The sequence below is a fragment of the Eptatretus burgeri genome, chromosome 4 (genome assembly GCF_056783735.1).
Source record: "Eptatretus burgeri isolate ZD-2024b chromosome 4, Ebu_testis_v1, whole genome shotgun sequence".
NCBI lineage: Eukaryota > Metazoa > Chordata > Myxini > Myxiniformes > Myxinidae > Eptatretus > Eptatretus burgeri.
The window spans coordinates 24,852,266-24,872,477 of NC_140964.1; the positions used below are offsets into that span (position 1 = coordinate 24,852,266).

At 43.6% G+C, this 20,212-nt stretch overlaps 1 protein-coding gene across 2 annotated transcripts in view; it reads left to right on the forward strand.

The window, feature by feature from the left end:
• The window catches only part of EXOC2 (exocyst complex component 2), a 174,388-nt gene that overhangs the window by 36,302 nt on the left and 117,874 nt on the right, over window positions 1-20,212 (forward strand). For both annotated transcript variants that reach the window (XM_085877168.1, XM_085877169.1), the window contains exons 5-7: window positions 4,373-4,489; window positions 7,341-7,465; window positions 19,907-19,987. In XM_085877168.1, the coding sequence (XP_085733294.1) occupies window positions 4,373-4,489; window positions 7,341-7,465; window positions 19,907-19,987 (323 nt within the window). The remainder of the gene's footprint in view (window positions 1-4,372; window positions 4,490-7,340; window positions 7,466-19,906; window positions 19,988-20,212) is intronic.

A 20,212-nucleotide genomic window follows, 5' to 3' on the forward strand; every position in this document is an offset into this window, starting at 1 on the left:
TGCCTATTATTGCACATACAGCATTGCCCGAGTCCAAAATGTTTGAAAAAGAAAGAAAACCTACACCAAATACAAACATTATTCCTATAACAAAACAGACATAACTAGAACGGCACTCCGTGGAATGCATACCTCTGCCAGGCTGAACAGTTTATGTTTTGTATTGTACAGATAGGCCTGATCTGGATCGGGACCTGAACCAAAATTGAATTGGCTTGTTACTGTCACCTACCCAACTCATCCTCCAACTTTTGTGACAATCCATCTCCAATTTTTTGAAATGTCATGCCATGTATTGTTTTTTGGCCCATCTTTCAATGGTGAAGAATGGCTAAAAAAATAATAAAATAAATTCTCGGATCTGGATCTTCAACATCAAAACAATTAGTCCTTGGCACACATCCAACCTGTCCACCAACTTTTTTTGATATCCTACTCACAGGCAAACAGACAGACGGGTGAAAACATTTCTTCCTTGGTTGAGATGATCAGAATTTTTACTAATTGGGGCTTTTTTCCCCCAAAAAATTCTCACTTTGTCTTTGATTTTCAGTTCAAGATTCCAAATCCTGATCCTTGTTCTGAATGCCAAAAATGAACTCAGTGTGATAGAAAAGATTATGATTTGCTTTGTTTGCCATGAACTCAAAATGGCAGATAAAGCGAGCATGTGAAAAACTGCACCGAAATACCCGCATATACTTATTAACTTTTATTTATTATGATCAGCCCCAAGTGTCGATCGCGACGATTGCACGAATTAAGAGATATCATACATGAACAGATTTTCACAACCAGCATATAACTTACAAATGCATCAATGCACCTCCTAAAGTACCAACTACTGTGAGCTGATATGATAGCTCAGAGGTAGCATACCCAGGAGATGATTAGTCTGGGTTGAATTTCAGTCAAGACAAGCTGTTACCCTGGCTGTTGTTGGATGTTGTATCAAGTAGCATACTGAATATTGGATGGGACATGCATCTCGGTGTCCTGTCTGCCTGCATTTGCTGGTGGACATTAAGGAACTCATGGTGTCTTTTACAAGAGTAGGCTATTGTGTCATAGTCCCTTTCAGAAGTGATCAGCTGACCCCGAGATTAAAACGTTAAAAGTTGCTGTGCTACCGGATAATTGTTTGCTTTTGGTGGCAGTGTATGAAAGACCAGGAAACCAGGTACAGTATCATGGAGTACGGTAGTACGCCATATAGAGGGATGATACGGGAAAAAATGGCCGCCCATTCAAATGTGTACACAATGATACGCTCATAAACTCCTACAGAGTGAAGTCATAAGCATTTAATAGCTATACCTTTTATTCTCGAGCATTTTCAGAACTACCAAGACTTCAAAATTTGCCGGAATACATCGTTATAATACCACAACGAGAGATCGCTGAATCACAAATTTGTACTTCTTCTCCTTGTTCTTCCGTTCTCAAAACAATGTAAAACTGTAGCCTGACCTACCTCAAAAACTACTGAAGCCATGATGGTGATTCCAGTTTGAGGAAGTTACTTTGTCTCTGAGCTAGTACACGCAACCCAATATTTAAAAATATATAAAACATTAATCATTTTATTCGGAAAATATATGAAATGTAATCCCGAGGACTGAACCAAGACACGCCAGGATTGTGAAGGGTGGGGGGAGGGGGGATGGAGGGGGGGTGGAGATGGGGATGGAGGGGGGGTGGAGATGGGAATGGACATCGGACAGAACCATTCCAAAACCGATACATATCTAAGCCATCCCCCAAATCAACTGAAACAAGTATTAAAACAACATAATAACATAGATGGATGTAATCTATCCCAAAATAACAAAATGTATAAAATTTAAGCTTTTTTTTTTTAACAATAATCACATCGTTTCGCATATGTCGTAATCCACATAGAGGAATGAACCAAAAGCCAGGCTTGGGGGGACTGGGGGGGTGGAGGGGTTGAATCTATATACAGTCCATATACATAAAAACAAAAATCATGGTGAGGCCGTGAAGCCGTCCGTCAGTCCGTGAAGACTATATGCCTATTAATCACGTCCTGCTTGAACGGTAATTGCAGAATACACAAACGTCTATAAATTACGTACTATTGGAATGTTCCTATCACAGTGAAACTGTGTGACTATATTTCTATTAATTACCTACTTGACCATTTATGTCAAGACCACTTGAACATTTAGACCACTTGTCCTTTTTATATTTCAAATAAATTTCAAATAAATATAATTTCACCAATATTACAAATAAATTTGTACAAAAGAAATGTTTGTATTGTGATTGGTGTAAATCATGCCAACACGGCAAATCTGTGACGTCGATCTCTGCAACGACGTGTGGAGAGGCGAGCGTAGCAAGCCGATACATGCTAGTATACCATATGCTGAATTTGATAACATGGATTTAATCCATACCAAAATAACAAAATATATAAAACATTGTGCATTTTATTACTTTAAAAAAAAAAATGCAGAAACAAGAAGAAAATTAAAAAAAAAAGAAGTAAAAGCAGAGGGATGAAATATCAAAAAAAAAACTGAACAAGGGATGAATGTCACCACAAATAAGACACCACAATCCTCTTATGGATTACCATCACATATTTTTACATTTTACTTTTGTTCTGAGATGGTGATGGATGAAGAAGAAGAAGAAGAAAAACAATGAAGACTGACACCACATTACGACGCCACAATCCTCTTATTGTTTCGCATCACAATGTCTTTTGACGATGTTCCATCACAATCTCACAACAAAAGTAAAATGTTAAAAGGTATTGTGGCGTTGTAATGTGGTGTCAGTCTTCATTGTTTTTTCTTCTTCATCCATCACAATCCCACAACAAAAATAACATGTCGTGATGGTAATCCATAAGAGGATTGTGGTGTCGTATTGTGGCATCGTAATGTGGTGTCATCCCTACCTTGTTTGTTTTTTTTTTTGTTTTGTTTTTTTGAATCTCATCCCTCTGTTTTTACATTAAAGAAAATATTTTTTTAATTATTATTTTATTTAGATATATTGATATATTGAGAGATTTTATTTTATTTTATTTTATTTTTTTAACCAATTCCACGTCGTTTTTAGCATGCAGTTAAAGTTTCCAGAACATCTGTGTTTTTATGCTGTTTTTCATCATTTGCAGCACAAGGCTGTGGGGTAGCATCATTGGCTGGGGACGCATCTGTGCCGCTGATGCAACGTCTTCTGCTAGTTAGGGCAGGAATTTGGAATTTGGTCATGGTGCTGGCGCTGGCTCCCCTACTCTTCACGAAGGACACCGTGGGATCGTTAACATCCGCCAACTCGTGCCTGCAGACGGAGCACCTGTTTAACGTCCATCCAAGGGACGACATACACATACACATTGATGAATCACCTTGCCTGTGAAACACTGAGATGGCATTTTATAGCTGGGTCGGGATTCAAACCCAGGCTAGACGGCTTCGAGGCGAGTGTGCGTACCTCTAGGTCTCGGCCATCCTGTCAGCCCTGTTCTTTGCTGTGTAATAAGGACATGGTTCTAGAATAAACTTTTGCTCAAATTTGTTGTGCTTAAATTCCTTGTCTCTATTCCTGTAGAGTTTTTGTATTAGAGGATAATCAAAAATGAGTTTCATCATCCGTGAAAGCTCCAAGAGTGATTTATTGATCTTTTAAGAAGCCGAGATTCAAACTTTGTCATCTTCACTTTATTGGCTTCCTCGATGTATGTACAATAATGGATTAAAAAAAGAAAGTTATTTGTGCTTTATTGAATTTTATGGGCTAAACTGTACATTCTTTTGTCACAACATTGGTCTTATTTACCTCCACCACTGAAGGTGAAGGAGGTTAAGTTTTCACCCCTCTCTGTCTGTCTGTTTGTTTGTGTACAGGATATCTCAAAAAAGTTGTGGACAGGTTGGGTGTGTGACAAGGACGAACTGATTAGATTTTTGCTGAAGATCCGAATCCGGATCTGGATACGATAATTATTTATTTTTGAAAGTGATTCTTCACCATTGAGAGACAGGGCCAAAGACGACATATATATCATGATATTTAAAAAAAATGTATTGTGCTCGATATGTTCTCGTGGATCAGGCATTACATGGCGGAGGTATGCGCTCTACCGAGTCCCCTTATAGTTCATTACTGTAAATGTATATGCTCTTGTTATTGCGTGTAAATAAACATGATGCGGAGTTTTGGGTGTGATTTCCTGGAAATTGCCCTTTAAGTACCGGAATATATTGTCCCCACCCCCACCCCAATTTTCATTTCCTGGATCTGTTACTGTTGCCAAGGGAGACCAATTGCTGTGCAGAAACATTCTTCAGCATGCAGTTGATTCCAAATGACAATCATCCTGTGTTCACAGTGAGAAACAGATTTCTCAAGAAGAACTGGCAGAAATGTTTCCTGGAATGAGTGGCGACTTCACCAGTGAGACATTCTCTCCAATCTGGTATCTCATCGAGAATCACTACTCGTCCAGGTAGGAAGAAAAAGCTTGTGTTAATTAAGATTCTTCATTTGCGATCACTTCCTAGTCCATCATCATCTTCATAGTCATCGTCGTCGTCGTCGTCGTCTTGCGGCCATTTCCATGCTTCCTTAGTGTTTGTATAGACTTTGGAGCAGGATGGTCAACTTGATGCGTATGTATCTTTAGCAGCAGATTGCTGGAAATAAGTTTCTTCGAGTATGACCTGAATTAGTCAATATGTTCCTCAAGTTTGATGCTCGTGGTACTTTCCACTACATTGATTTAGGGAACTCCTCAACGGTTTCATTTTGTCACTTTTCACCGATGGCACTTCACAAGAGGAGTCGTCGGGGAACCCCCAACATCAGGAACTTACCAAATTCATAAAACTCCTTTGCCTGGACTATCTAACAAGACCTGCTATGATTGGCTGATTAATCATAAGCTTCTCATTGGCTGATTATCTCTATTGTCCTGTCAAGTGTGTATCATTGTCATGCTTTGCTGCAAGAACAGCCAAATGCACCAGTGTCAAGCTACCATTTTCGAACTGATAAAACTATTGTTACGGTTTCAGAAAGACCCCAGGTAGTTATATTCAACACATAAAATAACCCTGCAGTTTAGATATTTCCATAGTGATTGTCCCATCTTGTAACAGGGACAGGGATATGCATTGTGATTGTACTTGGAACCTTCCCCATTGCTCTCTTCCTCATTCTCCAGCTCCATTTCCAAACCCTAATTTTCCAACTCTGTATTCAAACCTTCATTCTCCAACTCCATATTCAAATACTCATTCTCAAACACCCATTTTCAATCACCCATCCTCAATCCCTAATTTTCTGACACCCATGCTTGAACAGCCATTCTCATGCTTCATTTTTAAATCGCATTCTCAAACCACCTCACCTCACCAGTATTTCGACCAAATAATCACCGTTCCGGCATTCCAGTCATCGTGGATCAAGCGAAGCATTCCAAAAGTGCCCCACACTCGCACTCCAAGGACAGATCCCAGTGGCTGAATCGTAGCGCGCAACAGTGCTGAATACCGAAAAGTGGGTGTGCTTGGAGACACGGTCCAGCAACAATATAACCCCCAAACTGAATAGTTTGCGGACAGTTAATGGGCAGATCGAGCACAGTATAGTCCAGGAGAAGAGAACAGTCCAAGTACGGTGCAGAGTGGGACAAAGCGATGGGCTAAGTTCTGAGTCCAGCTCCTGGGGGAGTTTGCATCCTGATTTAGGGAGACTTCGTCAGGTTGATCAGGCTTCCCGGGTGCCAAGCGGAACGAGAAAGCGGCAAGCGGGATGGACACTCCTAGCAGAATGCAAAGGCACCAAGTGGAAAGCAGTGCGCTTCCCAAAGGACCAAGCCGGACGGGCACTGACCATGCCATGGTAGAACTCACTCCTTCACACGCCTTTTCACACACTTCATATACTCTTGCATCTTCGAGCACATACACCTTATTCACTCGCAATGTTGTGGAGAAGCAACTTGATTCCAACAACAGTTATTTTTAGAGATAAGCACTACACGATACCTACCACATGACAGCGCACATCCCACCTGCATCTCTCACTCGCCTGCATCTTACACCTCGTTGAGATCCGGATTCGGATCTTCACCAAAATCGAAACAATTCTTCCTTGTCACACATCCAATATGTCCACCAAGTTTCGTCCAAATCTGTCCACAACCTCTTGAAATATCCTGCACACAAACAGACAGAAAGGAGTGAAAACATAACCTCCTTCACCTTACGGTGGCGGAGGTAATCAGGACACAACGTAACAAAGGGAACGGCAGGAGAAGGGGAAAACAACAAGAACAACAACAACAACAGCAGGGGTAAGGGAAAATACAAAAGGGTGGACAATGTGGATACATAAGCAAAATTGTGTTTGACCAGTTTGTGATTTTCATCAAGGTCTGAGGAGAGGGAGGAGGCTGCTGCCTGTCTGTCAGAAGGATGAGAGTGGAGTCATCAGCAAAGAGAGGAAGAGGAGAGTCAGTGAGATCATTGATGAAGATTTGGAATAAGTTGGGGCCCAGAATGCTGCCTTGACAGGGAGAGGTGATGAAAGGGTTCCATTGAGAGCCACACATTGATGACTCGAGGGGAGGAAGTCAGCAATCCAGGAATGGAGTTGAGCTTGGATTCCATAGGCAGACAATTTGGAGAACAGGGCAGGATGCCAGACAGTATCAAAAGCTTGAGATACTGCATGTTCAGTGAGGCGGCCCTGATCTCATGTCTGATATTGAGGGCCTCCATCCATTGTTGGGAGAGTAGAAGCAGCATGTCCAAGGTAGAGTGACCAGGTCTGAATCTGAGTTGATGATCTGAGACGAGGCTGTTGGAGAAACAGAATGTTATGACAACTGCGTTGATGGATTCCATGACCATGCTGCCGATTGGAAGCACAGTAAGCTAATTGGGCTGTAGTTTGGGGGATCCGTTTTTGCACCTTTTTTTTTATGTAATGTTGTGATGTTGGCTGATTTCCGTGGATATAGGAAGGATACCTGTCCTGCAGTGTAAACCAATTTAAAAACCAAAAAAAAAACTATGAATACGCAAAGTGCGAATGTCAAAGCAGGTCACACTTTGACCTGCGAATGCACAGGGTCTGCGAATAACGAATCCGCAAATAGCGCGGTCCAACAGTATTGTAAACAGACTTTCAGATGAAGCAATATTGTCATCGATGTTTCTGTCTATCTTCACCTTTGATCTCACACGTGAAATTGACATTGTTTTTGCTTTCACTATTGAGCTGGTGTTCTTATTTCTGCCTCTCTTCTGTTTTGTTTTGTTTTGTTTTTCTGTTTTTTTTTTTTATCCCAGCTTCAGTACCTTAAAAGTTGGTGCCAGCAACTTACGGAAGCAAGCATCGAGGAAGGATGAAGGAGGATTGTCTTGTGTTAAGGGTGGTCTTGGAACTTTCTTTGAGGCACAGGATGCTCTGTCTGGTAATCTCGATTTATTCACACTATTTCTGCCTAATCCTTATCTGGTAACTTATGTGGTTGACCTATGTATTGTAATCGGCTGTGACAGTGAACTAGATTTCCTTACACGCTGTTTCTTACCTCCAAAAGATTTTTGTTCAATGGTCGTGTATGGCTCTGCCTTGTTTTAGGCAGCACTTTTAGAACCCATCCCAAGTTGCCCTCTGGCATTAAAGGGTCAGGTGAAAGTTTGGAGGTATAAACCAGACCAAGCAGAGCCCACGGATTACTTCCTTACTTAGGAGGTCATTAGTTAGCTTTCTGGGTTTTCATTGACATTCCGACAGCAACATGGCAATGTCATCCAAGAGGTCGTGGGTTCAAATCTCACTGAAGGCTGTAGGATTTCAGTTTTGGGATTTGGGGTGAAATTAGCTTCGGTTGCTGAAACATAAAACGCAAAATTGATGTCCTGCTGCCTTCATTGGGGTTTGAACCCATAACCTCTGGGCTGCCAGTCCAGTGCCCTCACCACTAGGGTGTTGTATCAAAATGTGCAGAATAAGTTATTTTTTTTTTTTTTTTACAGTTGATATGTTGAAACGTTTTTATCTGTTGAGCTTGACTGCAGGATCAAATCTGACTGGCTTTCAGACGACAGAACAGCAATTGACTGTGCATCGGATGTCCATCAATAGCTTTGCCACAAGTATTGCAACGTTACAATGTGGTGTATTTATTGCTGTATATCTTGTATTTTTTTTTCTGCTGATGTACTGCTTTGCCCTTGACCTTGACGAGAAATATGTGGCAATGAAACTACAGATGCACCGTTTCTTTGGGGATCTGGATGAATAACAGAGACGAGAATTTGTATTGTACCGCATTGTTTAGCATTCCTTCTATTCAACTGACCCTATGTTGATGCCACTTGGCTGCGTGGGTGTCTGGCTATCGTCCCTGTAAATTGAGATCCCAGTGCTTAGGTCTCGAACTGAAAAGCTGCCGGAGCCAAATGGTGGCAAATATATCTTGGCTTTGCTTTACCAATTCAGGGGTTTGGGGTGGGAAGCTGTTGGGTGGGGATGGTGGAGGGGTGACCATTGGTGATACAGGGACCTCTGTCTGGTAAAGCATGCTTGATAACTTTAGGCTGCATTATGAAGGTTCTCCAAACTATCTATCGAAACATTTTAACATCGAAATATGGCTGTTCATACCTTTCCATTTCTGCTTCAACATTTTATTTAATTCTAAAGTACTGTATTTCCAATAATGAATTGGTATATGTTCCCGTTTTAGGTTTTCTTTGAAGGGTTTATGCAGAGCATAACAACTTTTGAATTGGAAATGTAATTGTTTATTTTTAAAATTTGTTTTAAAAAAAGCTTTTTTGCTACTTTAGTATATACCAGCGAATACCATCCGTCACTTCGCTGATGGGAATACTAAAGGTGGGGGAGAGAAAAAGAGGAGGGAAGAGGGAGAGAGAGCGAGGAGAGTGAAGAGGTGTAGGAGAAAGGAGGGAGGGGGAAGGGAAGACAGTGTAAATTGAGAGGAAGGGAAGGCAGATGTGCGGTGGAGCGTTGATTAAGATTCAGATTGTTTCATCAAAATAATTCTGCATTGAATAACAGTGAAGAAGGAAACAAAATGATGTCTGAAATCCATTTTCTAGCGGTCATACTAAAAACACCACCCGGATGCGTCTGGCGAAAAACACCGCCCGGACATAACCAGAGACAGGGATGGGAGGGGATAGTGAGAGAGGTGTGGGAGGACGATGCTGCACTGAATTGAGAGGCTGGAGAGCAGAGACGAGAGATGGATAGATATAGATAGATTGGGGTAGGGGAGTTATAAGAGAGAATATGTTGTGCTTTATGAATAACACACACACACACACACACACACACACACACACACACACACACACACACACACACACACACACACACACACACACACACGCTTGGCAGAATATCGGCAATTTTGGTGACTGAGCACGGACCACCCGCTCGGGGTGCTTGGGCACGGACCACCCGCTCGGGGTGCTTGGGCACGGACCACCCGCTCGGGGTGCTTGGGCACGGACCACCCGCTCGGGGTGCTTGGGCACGGACCACCCGCTCGGGGTGCTGGGGCACGGACCACCCACTCGGGGTGTCAGAGCACTGACCACCTCTCAGTGTGTGTGTGTGTGTGTGTGTGTGTGTGTGTGTGTGTGTGTGTGTGTGTGTGTGTGTGTGTGTGTGTGTGTGTGTGTGTGTGTTTGTGTGTGTGTGTGTGTGTGTTGTTCATTGGTATCTATATATGCAGGTTTCAGAATGTGGAATGGAGTCCTCCCAGTGCGAGTTCAAAGTATCGACCTTTATTTCGTAAGGGATCACGATTTATGGACCAAGCTGTAAAGTTTTCTGTTCTCAAAGTTTTGTGTCAAGGGCTCTCTTCAGGATCGTCACTGAGCCTCGGACAGCTTCCAACTGTAGGTCGTTTGTCTTAATATTCCCAGTGATGGTTTTTAATATCTCTGTGAGGTTCTTCATCATCATTCCCACAGCTCCAACCATCACTGGTACAACTTTGGTATTCTTCAGCTTCCAGGATCTTTTCACTTCATTCTTGAGGTCTTGGTATTTGGTCATTTTCTTGATTTCTGCATTGTATAGTCCAAAATCACTGCTATCAACACCTCACTTTGCAATACCTACTTCTCTCTTTTTTTTGTACCTAAGTATGATGTCTGGTCGCAATGCTTTGTTTTCGATGTTCATGCTTAATGGGATTATTCGGTCGTTCATGAGTGGTACTTCCATGTTTTCAGTCCATGCTTTTGGTTAATGGTCCCACACATTTTGCTGAACTGGCATATCAATTTCTTTTGCAAATGTGCCTGTGGTTAACATTACAAACTCTGTTGTGTCATTGTGTGTCCAGCTATTCTGACGAGATTTTTTCTTTTTTTAATCTGTGTTCGGTCATTAAGCATAACATGTCACTCTCTTTGCTAAACGTCACCTCCAGTCCTCCACCCCTCACCTATCTCCTTTTTTTTTTCCTTCCCCCCCCCCCTCCCCAACTCTGTCTGTCCCCTCCTCACTTCCTCCTCCAAATAAAATGCAGCACTCTCCACCCACACCACCTCTCTCTCTCTCTCTCTCTCTCTCTCTCTCTCTCTCTCTCTCTCTCTCTCTCTCTCTCTCTCTCTCTCTCTCTCTCTCTCTCTCTCTCTCTCTCTCTCTCTCTCTCTCTCTCTCTCTCTCTCTCTCTCTCTCTCTCTCTCTCTCTCTCTCTCTCACCTTACCTCTATCACTTCTTTCTCTTCTTTTTACCTTCGCAAACTTCGTTTGCCGAAGGTATTGTATTGACCCCTGTGTATTTATTTATTGGTAAATATGTGTGCGGACAACATTGCGCAAAAACTGCTAGACCGATTTGCATGAAATTTTCAGAGATGATGTGCAGTTACTCAAGGACGCCAGACGAAGTTTTTGGGAGCGATCGGATCAAAGGTCAAGGTTAAGGTCACAAAAAGGTCAAAATCGTTTTTTTGCGATTAAAGTGTCAATTTTGTTCCGATTTACATCAAATTAAGTCCAAAATGTTCAGTATTCAAATCCCGATCCACTGATATAGCGTATGGTATAGTGTTTGCAACCCTAGTTAGTCTGTGGAAGTCAAAGGTCAAGGGAGTTTTTGATTTTTGACCAAAATGGAGTTTTTGATTGGGAAGCGTTGTGGACAACATTACACAAAAACAACTTCGCAGATTGTCATGAAATTTTGTGGATGTGTTTGGCATCACGAGAGGACAAATTGATTAGATTTTGGGAGCGATCGGATCAAAGGTTAAGGTTAAGGTCACAAAAAGGTCAAAATCGTTTTTTCGCGATTAAATTGTCAATTTTGTTTTGATTTACAGCAAATTAACTCCAAAATGTTCAAAATTAAATTCCCCATCCTGTAATATGACACATGGTGTCGTACTTTTGTCACCCAAGGCAGCGGTTGGGGGTCAAAGGTCAAGGGGGTCACACAAATTCACATTTATAAAGGAAAGATATATTTATATCGGGGGTCTAGTGGCTGCGGCGAAGGTATGCGCTCTACGAGTGCCCGTTCTAGTTCTCTTCTTTTTTTCTCTTTTTCTCTTTTTTTTCTCTCTTTGTCTCTTTTTTTTTCTCTCTTTTTTCTCTCTTTCTTTTTTTCTCTTTTTTCTATTTATCTCTATTTTTCTCTCTTTCTTTCTCTTTCTCTCTCTTTCTCTCTCTTTCTCTATTTTTCTCTCCTTTTCTCTCCTTTTCCCCTCTTTTCCCCTCTTTTCTTCTCTTTTTTTTCCTCTTTCTCTCACCCTCCCTCCCGTGGTGTATAGCAACATTTCGTGAGGCGTTGCTCTCCACCCCCTTCCTCGCTCTTCTCCCCTTCCTGGCTTCCCCCTTCTTCACCCACTCCTTGCTGCCCCTCCCTTTCCTCCGTCCTCTCTGCCTCCCCTCCCCCCACTCTCTCCCTTTCTCTTTCTCCATCCCCCCTCCCATTAAGACCACCATCAGCAAAGCGACGGGTTGTATTTGCGAGAAATTAAATAAGGCCGCTAATTATCTTCAAAACGGGTGTTTTAATGAACCCAAAGATCAAATTTTGACTCTTGCACTTCCTTGGAGTGCAAGAGTGGTGCTGAGGTGTCGTCCACCAGACGGCGGTCTCCTTGGGTTAACCTGACGCGGTCCCTTCGGGTGGGTGCCTGGAATGTCCTATCCCTAAGAGAGGATGATCACCTGTCTCTGTTATCATCTGAGCTCAAGCGTTTGGACATCGGGATTGCAGCTCTCTCTGAGGTTCGGAGACCGGATTGCGGCGAGATAATGGTGGGTGGTTACACCTACTATTGGTCTGGTCGCTCTGATGGTTACCATACCCAAGGAGTTGCTGTAGCTGTGTCCAATAAGCTGACCCCAATGATAATTGAGGTAACACCGGTCAACGAGCGTATTATGAGATTAAGGATTCGTCACTCCTTAGGTGTCATTTCCCTGGTCTCTATTTATGCTCCGACTGAGGCGAGTGATCTTACCGTGAAGGATGCATTCTACACCACACTCGAGTCTGTGGTTGATCAGTGCCCCAGACGAGATACACTTCTAGTCTTGGGGGATTTCAATGCATCGACTGGAACTGATAGGGATGGTTATGAGGTGTGTGTTGGTCCCCATGGGTCAGGAACTATGAACCAGAATAGCACTAAGTTCCTTGACTTTGCAAGAAGTCATGGACTTAGGGTGGCTGGTTCATGGTTTCAGCGCCCACAAGCTCATCGCTGGACTTGGTATTCCAACGCTGGCGGTGTGGCAAAGGAGATTGACCATGTCCTCATTGACGGTCGTTGGAGGATGATCCAGAACTGCAGGGTCTACCGGAGTGCTCAGTTCCTCAATACTGACCACAGGCTTGTTGTAGCAACTCTAAAGCTGCACCTTAAATCCTGGAGAATGGTACCATCCCAGCCTAGGCTGGATGTTGCCAAGCTCAGGGATGAGAGAGTAGCTGAGGAGTTTGCGAACAGGCTGAGTGGACACTTGGGGGTCTGGGTGCTTTGGGGGTCCTGAAGAGTTGTGGAGCACCTTCAAGACCACCGTCCTTGATGTTGCCGGTGGATGCCTTGGAGTTCACCGCAGGGCAAAGAAGAATTTTGTCTCTCAAGGGACACTGGATACCATTGACCAGAGTCGCAGGGCCAGGCTGAATGGCAGAGCTGAGCTGTTCAGGGAGCTGAGGCGTAAAACTGTACGTGCACTGAGGGTGGACAAGGAGGCCTATGTGCGAGGAATCTGTGAGGGGGTAGAGCATCACCTGTGGACAGGTGATTCTCGTCCCGCTTACAGGGGAATTCGCGCATTACGTTCATCCAAGCCCATCCCTCGGAGCACTGCAGTTCGAGCAGAGAGTGGTAGGCTCTTGACAGAGGAGTCTGAAGTGAAGGCCCGCTGGGCCGGTTACTTTGAGCGGTTGTACCAGGCTGATCCCCCAGCTGTCGAGTTGGACGTCAAGGGTGTTACAATCCCTGTTGCTGACCCTCGAATCAACTGTGGTCCACCATCGCTTGTGGAAACACGGGCTGCGGTGAACCAGTTGAAACGGGGAAAAGCTCCAGGGATCTGTGGCATCCATGCTGAACTTCTCAAGGCTGGTGGAAATGCTGCACTCGCGTCGTTGCATGCAGTTTTGTGCTCTGCCTGGAACACAGGCATCATCCCAACTGACTGGAAGAGGGGCCTTGTTGTCCCTCTCTGGAAAGGGAAGGGTGATCGCCAAGACTGCAACAACTACCGAGGGGTGACGCTGCTCTCAGTGCCGGGCAAGGTCTTTGCTCGGATAATTCTTGATAGGGTTCGCCACCATCTGCTTGAGCACCAGCGTCCAGAGCAGTCAGGCTTTACACCAAAGAGGTCAACGATTGACCGTATCCTTGCTCTTCGTGTCCTCACTGAACACAGACGAGAGTTTCGGCAGGGGCTGCTTGCAGCCTATGTTGATCTCTGTAAAGCGTTCGATTCAGTGAATCGGGATGTCCTCTGGAGGATTCTTGGTCTTCGTGGGGTGCCACCGAAACTGATCGATCTGATGTCTGAACTCTACTCTGGTACTGAGAGTGCTGTGAAGTGTGGTGGTACCGCCTCTGACTTATTTCCAGTTGTTACTGGAGTTCGTCAGGGATGTGTACTTGCCCCCACACTTTTCAGCACTTGTATGGACTGGATTTTTGGGAGGATGTCGGAGAGATCAAGTTGCGGTGCATCGTTTGGCAATGTCAAGATCTCGGACCTTGATTTTGCAGATGATGCAGTCATCTTTGCGGAGACTTTAGACATCCTCTTGGGGGCCCTCGAGGTGCTGAATGAGGAGTCGGAGCCGTTGGGATTACGGGTTTCTTGGGTCAAAACAAAGATCCAGGCTTTCGGTGACATCTTGGATGCTGCTGTCCTGTCTGTGTCTGTTTGTGGTGAGGATGTTGAGGTCGTGGATAGATTCACTTACCTTGGCAGTGATATTCATGTCTCCGCAGGTTGTGAGCCGGAGGTCAATAGATGTCTGGGTCGGGCCTGGGGAGTCATGGATTCACTGGATCATGGGGTGTGGCGCTGCCGGTACCTGTGCGGGAGGACGAAAGTCCGAGTCTTCAGGTCCTTGGTACTTCCAGTCTTGCTCTATGGGTGCGAGACTTGGACTTTGACCAAGGATCTGAGACGGAGACTTAATTCCTTTGGTACCAGGTCTCTTCGGAGAATCCTTGGCTATCGCTGGTCGGATTTTGTGTCCAACGAGCGGTTGCTGAGAGAGACTCGGATGAGATTTGTTACCTGCATAGTCCGTGAGCGTCAGCTGCGGCTGTATGGACATGTGGCTCGTTTTCCTGACGCTGATCCTGCTCACCAGATTCTCTCAGCGAGGGAGTCTCATGAGTGGAGGAGGCCAGTGGGCCGACCACGTGCCTCATGGTTGCAGCAGGTTGACCATCATCTCAAGGAGATGGGGATGGGCCTGGCATCTGCCTGGGGGATGGCCAGACGGAGGCCCCTGGAGTACCGGCGGAAAGTGGACGCAGCGACGCGCTGTTCTGGCACATGCTCCCATACCTGACCTGACTTCCTTGGAGTTTTCTTTGTGTGCATGCAAAGTTTGAGGCTGCTGGGTTTCATGATTTTGGAGTTATGGAGGTGACACACACACACACACACACACACACACACACACACACACACACACACACACTGATATTTATTGGTATAGCTTGTGTGTTATAGAATATTGGTATTGTAATGTAGATTGGGAGAAGCTAACAACATGACAATAAGCATCAGAGAAATGGGAAACCTTCAAGGACCAAATGTGTAGAGTGCAGAGTAAGTACATTCCAAGAGGTGTAAATTAGAAACAGAACGAGACCAGGGTGGTTGAGTAGTGATATAAGGAATGCTATTAAGGAGAAGCAGAAGGCATTTATTAGGTTTAAAATACCAGGACCGGAGGTAGATTTATATCACTCTCAGAGTAAACAGAGGCAAGTTAAGAAAATAACTCGACAAGCCAAAAGAGAGGATGAGAAGGACATGGCTAAGAATCTTAAACATATTAACAAGGCATTTTAAAGTATATTAGGGGAAAAGAAGAGGTTAGGACCAGTGTGGACCCATTGAGGAATAGCACCGGGAGAGTGGTTCGTGATTAAAGTGAGATGGCAGGCTTATTAAACAGGTATTTTTCTTCAACTTTTATACAAGAACAGAAAGGAGAATTGCCAATACCCAAGAGTATCTATCCAGGAGGTGAGGAAGGGCTTTTACAGAAGATCCATGTTGGAGTGGAGGAAGTAAAGGAACAGCTAGGTAATCTAAGAGAAGATAAGGCTCCGGGTCCAGATTATATGCACCCGAGAGTATTGATGGAGGTTGCTGAGCAGGTAAGCGAGACGTTAATGGATGTTTTCAATAGTTCCCTGGAGTCAGGACAGGTACCGGAGGATTGGAGAGTAGCAAATGTAACACCATTATTTAAGAAAGGATCCAGAGAAGAATTGGGAAACTAGAAACCTCTTAGTTTGACTTCTATTGTGGGGAAGGTGTTGGAGACATTAATTAGGGACCAGATGAGGAACCATTTAAATAAATACAAACTAATTAAAGGTAGTCACTTTGGGTTTACCAAAGGTAGTTCCTGTCTAACAAATCTTTTAGAGTTCTATGAAGCAGTGTCTGATTGGGTTGATGAGGGAAAGGCAGTGGACATGGTATATGTAGACTTTAAGAAGGCATTTGATAAGGTACCACATTGGAGGTTGTTAGCCAAAGTGAGGGCTTGTGGAGTGACTGGTCAGGTAGCTAATTGGATTGCAAACTGGCTTAGTGGTAGGAAGTAAAGAGTGGCTGTGAGTGGAAGGATGTCTTGCTGGGAGGATGGAAGTAGCGGGGTACCTCAAGGATCAGTACTCGGACCATTACTATTCAGTATTTACATCAACGATTTGGATAATGGGGTAAAGAGTAAGCTGTCCAAATTTGCAGATGGCACAAAGCTTGGAGGTGAGGTGGATAGCAGAGGGGATGGTGATCAGATTCAGGAAAGTATTGATACTTGTATCGATTGGGCAAAAACTGGCAGATGGAATTTAACCTGAGCAAGTGTCACGTGTTTTGGGATGGGAAGGAACAATCAAAATAGAGATTACAGGATGCAAGGGGTAATTTTGGAGCGTGTCACAGAGGAGAAGGATCTGGGGGTGGTAATAGATATGGGAGGTAAGCAAGCAGCAAGGTGCCAGTCAGCTAGAGGTAAAGCAAATAGGGTTTTAGGTTGTACTCGGACTTTTCTGTGGTTTAAGCATTGATGGGTGATTGTATTCGGAGTGCTGTTGGTTGGGGTCTTGTCGAGGGGGGTTGTGTGGTTGACGTGTTTTTAACCAAGCCTATGCCCCCTACCCTGAGGGGAAGAAGAAAAATATAGGAATAATAAAATATATACAAAAACTTTAAATAAATAGATTAAAGAAAAAAAAAACATTTGCATATTATTCCTTGGATCTTGTGTGGATGAATTAGTATGGTGTTGGCGCAGGCTCGATGGGCTGAACGGCCTCCACACTGTGTTAGATTTCCTTCGATTTTCCTTGTAATTAATGTTGCTGATTTTTGGTTAAATTACTCATGTGACATTATTTTAGTTTGTTTGCCTGTAAATACTGACAATGGGTTGTTTTGTTTTTTCATTGTGACAGACAAAGTACGTATCGTTTCAGATAGATTGCAGAGCCCGTTGCGGCAATAGCTCTTTCGTGGGGATGTTTATCAATGTTTTAATTAGTTCATCTGCTCTTTACTCTTGAATCCGACTCATTACCTCCACCACCAAGGGTGCACGGAGGTCGTGTTGTCACCGCTGTCTGTCTGTGAGAAGGATATCTCAAAAAGTTGTAGACAGATTTGGATGAAATTTTGTGGACAGGTTCGGTGTGTGACAAGGACGAACTGATTTAGATTTTAGTAAAGTTCCGGATCCGGATCTGACTACTGGAGTATTGTAAGTGTTTCTTCACCACTGAGCGATTTGGCCGAAAACGATATATAGCATGACATTTCAAAAATGTATTGGGCCCGGTATGTTCTCGTGGATCAGGCATTGCATGGCGGAGGTATGCGCTCTACCGAGTGCTCTTCTAGTTTTTAATGTGTACTTTAGTCGTTATAAATTGGAATTAAAAAAAAAAGAAGTATGGTGGATTGTTTGTTTAAAAAAAAAAATCACTCTTAAGCCTGCCATTGGTAAAATCGTTGGCTCGGGGCTTGCCATGGTTCGAGATGAATGGTACCAGAAATGGGATTGGCACAGAGCCAGGCAAAAAGTCAAGTGCTGGCGTTTTTGAGATCACAGACACGAGGGCTGCTGAAGTCTTCACGCGAGGGAAATGTTTTCCAGTGGGGCTCCTTCCCGTCCCCTTCCCCCTCGGCCATGGCTCCAGCGGCCCTGCCAAAGGCCGTAAGCTTTGGGCTTGAAACATAAACAAGCGCAGATTTAATATGGGAAGGGAAGCGTGTACAATGGAGCGGAGGCGGAATAAGATATTCCAAGTTGGTGGCGAGGGTTAGGTTTGCCGTGTGTGTGTCCAACAGGAGGGATAAGGGATGGGAGGACACTTTCGGTTGCACGAGATAGATTTTGGGTCACGTGATTAAATGTTGTGGCTTTAATTACACGTTGACTTTGGATTTATATTTGCTTCGAAATACGAGTACAATCGTCACGTTTCATTCGCTCCCATCTATAAATTTTAAAAGGCAGTGTGTGTTGTTGGGTCGTGAGTGATCATGACCACTTAATAGCTGTGGGTAATTAAATATATATAAATATATAGAGAGTTAAATACTTAATGGGATGGTGTTGCTGACACTGAAGTAATATATAACTATTAGTATATCGATAGCTTTAGTTTATGGGTGTAAAGCAATTGTTGACACGTTGCGTTTGGTTTCATTTAGAAAACGTTTCAACCAATATGTGAACCATTCGTGGCAATTAGTGAGTGAAACGTACACCGATTGCAGGTCATCAGATAAGACACCATTATCATGTTAGTAGCTTGTGCATGAAGGGCATTAAGAGGTATCACTGGACTTTCACAAGAATAACAAAGGCATAAGGAAATGTCAGACGTATATCAACAGATCGTATGGGATTTGAACATGGCGGCATAGCATTATGATGGGAGTAGTGTGCGAATGGGAACATCAAAAAGGTCATTATATATTTACTTAATTTTAATGTAAAACCACTGTTTCTATTTTTTATACAAATCTGCTGAGAGCGTCATATTGTGCTGACACGATGGCCTCGAGGTACGCACACTCTCCTCGAACCTATGGAGTGTGGGTTTGAATCCCGACCCAGCCATAAGCTGTCATCCCAATGTTTCACAGTCAGGGTGATTCATCAATGTGTGTGCCGTACCTCGGATGGACGTTCAACGGGCTATCGCTGGTACTATAAACAAATACCAAGTTCCTGCACGAATCAGCAGCAGGCATGGCATCAGCAGCATTGCTGCGCTCTCAGCCAACGATGCTACCTCGCACACTTGTGCTGCATAGGAACAAGGACGAAGCATCATATTCATCGTTAAGATGAAATAACACATTTTTATTTTATTTGTCACATACAGTAGTTGTGTGTTGCACTTCAAAAACAAAAACCAAACCCGATTTGTCAGTCAGAGTTTGTCATTGTCCACATTCCTTTCTTCTTGTGTTTGCCTGTTGCGATTCATGTTATTTTCATGATGGAAATTCTCTCGTGGAGGAGTTTGTACTTGTCTGTGCAGGATCAGGATATTGTTGCACATGAAAGAAAGGACAAAGATGGGAGACCGTTTACTTTCATATCAATCGCTAGGACACGTTGTACCATATCAACTCGAAATCAGATCTGTGATGAAGATGAATTGAGCTTTGCTTTTTCTTTTATTTTCAGATCTTTAAAATTACATCAGCAGTCTCTTGGGAACTGCATCATGCCTGCTTCCAGAAATTTATTGGAAAGGTGGCAAAGTTGACCGTTCACTTCAACTAATGAGCAATTCCACACTCATGTTCCTTATTAGTGGATGGAAAAGTGAGAGGGAGATGTTATGGGCAGCCTGTGTGTCCTGTACCCCAGAGTGTTGGAACAAGGAATTAGATAACAAGTTACCCTGCCCTTTGGTGCAGCGAGTGCATAATTATGTGATTATGAACAGGGCTGCTGTTGGCTTCAAGAAACCACTAAGCTTCCTGTCTTGTGCCTCATTTATCTTGCTTCCTACATAGCAGTTCCACTGCAACTGTGGGAACAAAGGGGAAAGCAAACCTTGCGTTTGGAATGTCTGTTGTACAAATGTTGGTGAATCTGTTCTGTGCGTGCTGTTTGCGTGTTCCCTGGCAGCGATCCACCAGAAACTGGAGAAAGAAGGCACCAAGACGGTGGAAGGTTCCATGACCGAGGACGTCGAGTATATCCTTGACAGTGTGTTTCACAATCTCTATTTTGTTTTCTTTCCACCTCTACAGCATCTTTATGTTTACGCACTCTGTTTTTTGTTGTCGTCATTGTTATTGTTTGTTTAGTTTCGGTGTTGGTTTGTCCTTTTTGTCTGATGTTACAATTTCTTTTGCAGACTTTTCGATTGAGGCCCTGGCAATTATAGTGCTGCTAAACATGATCAAGAAATTGGCAACATTCTTGCGGGTT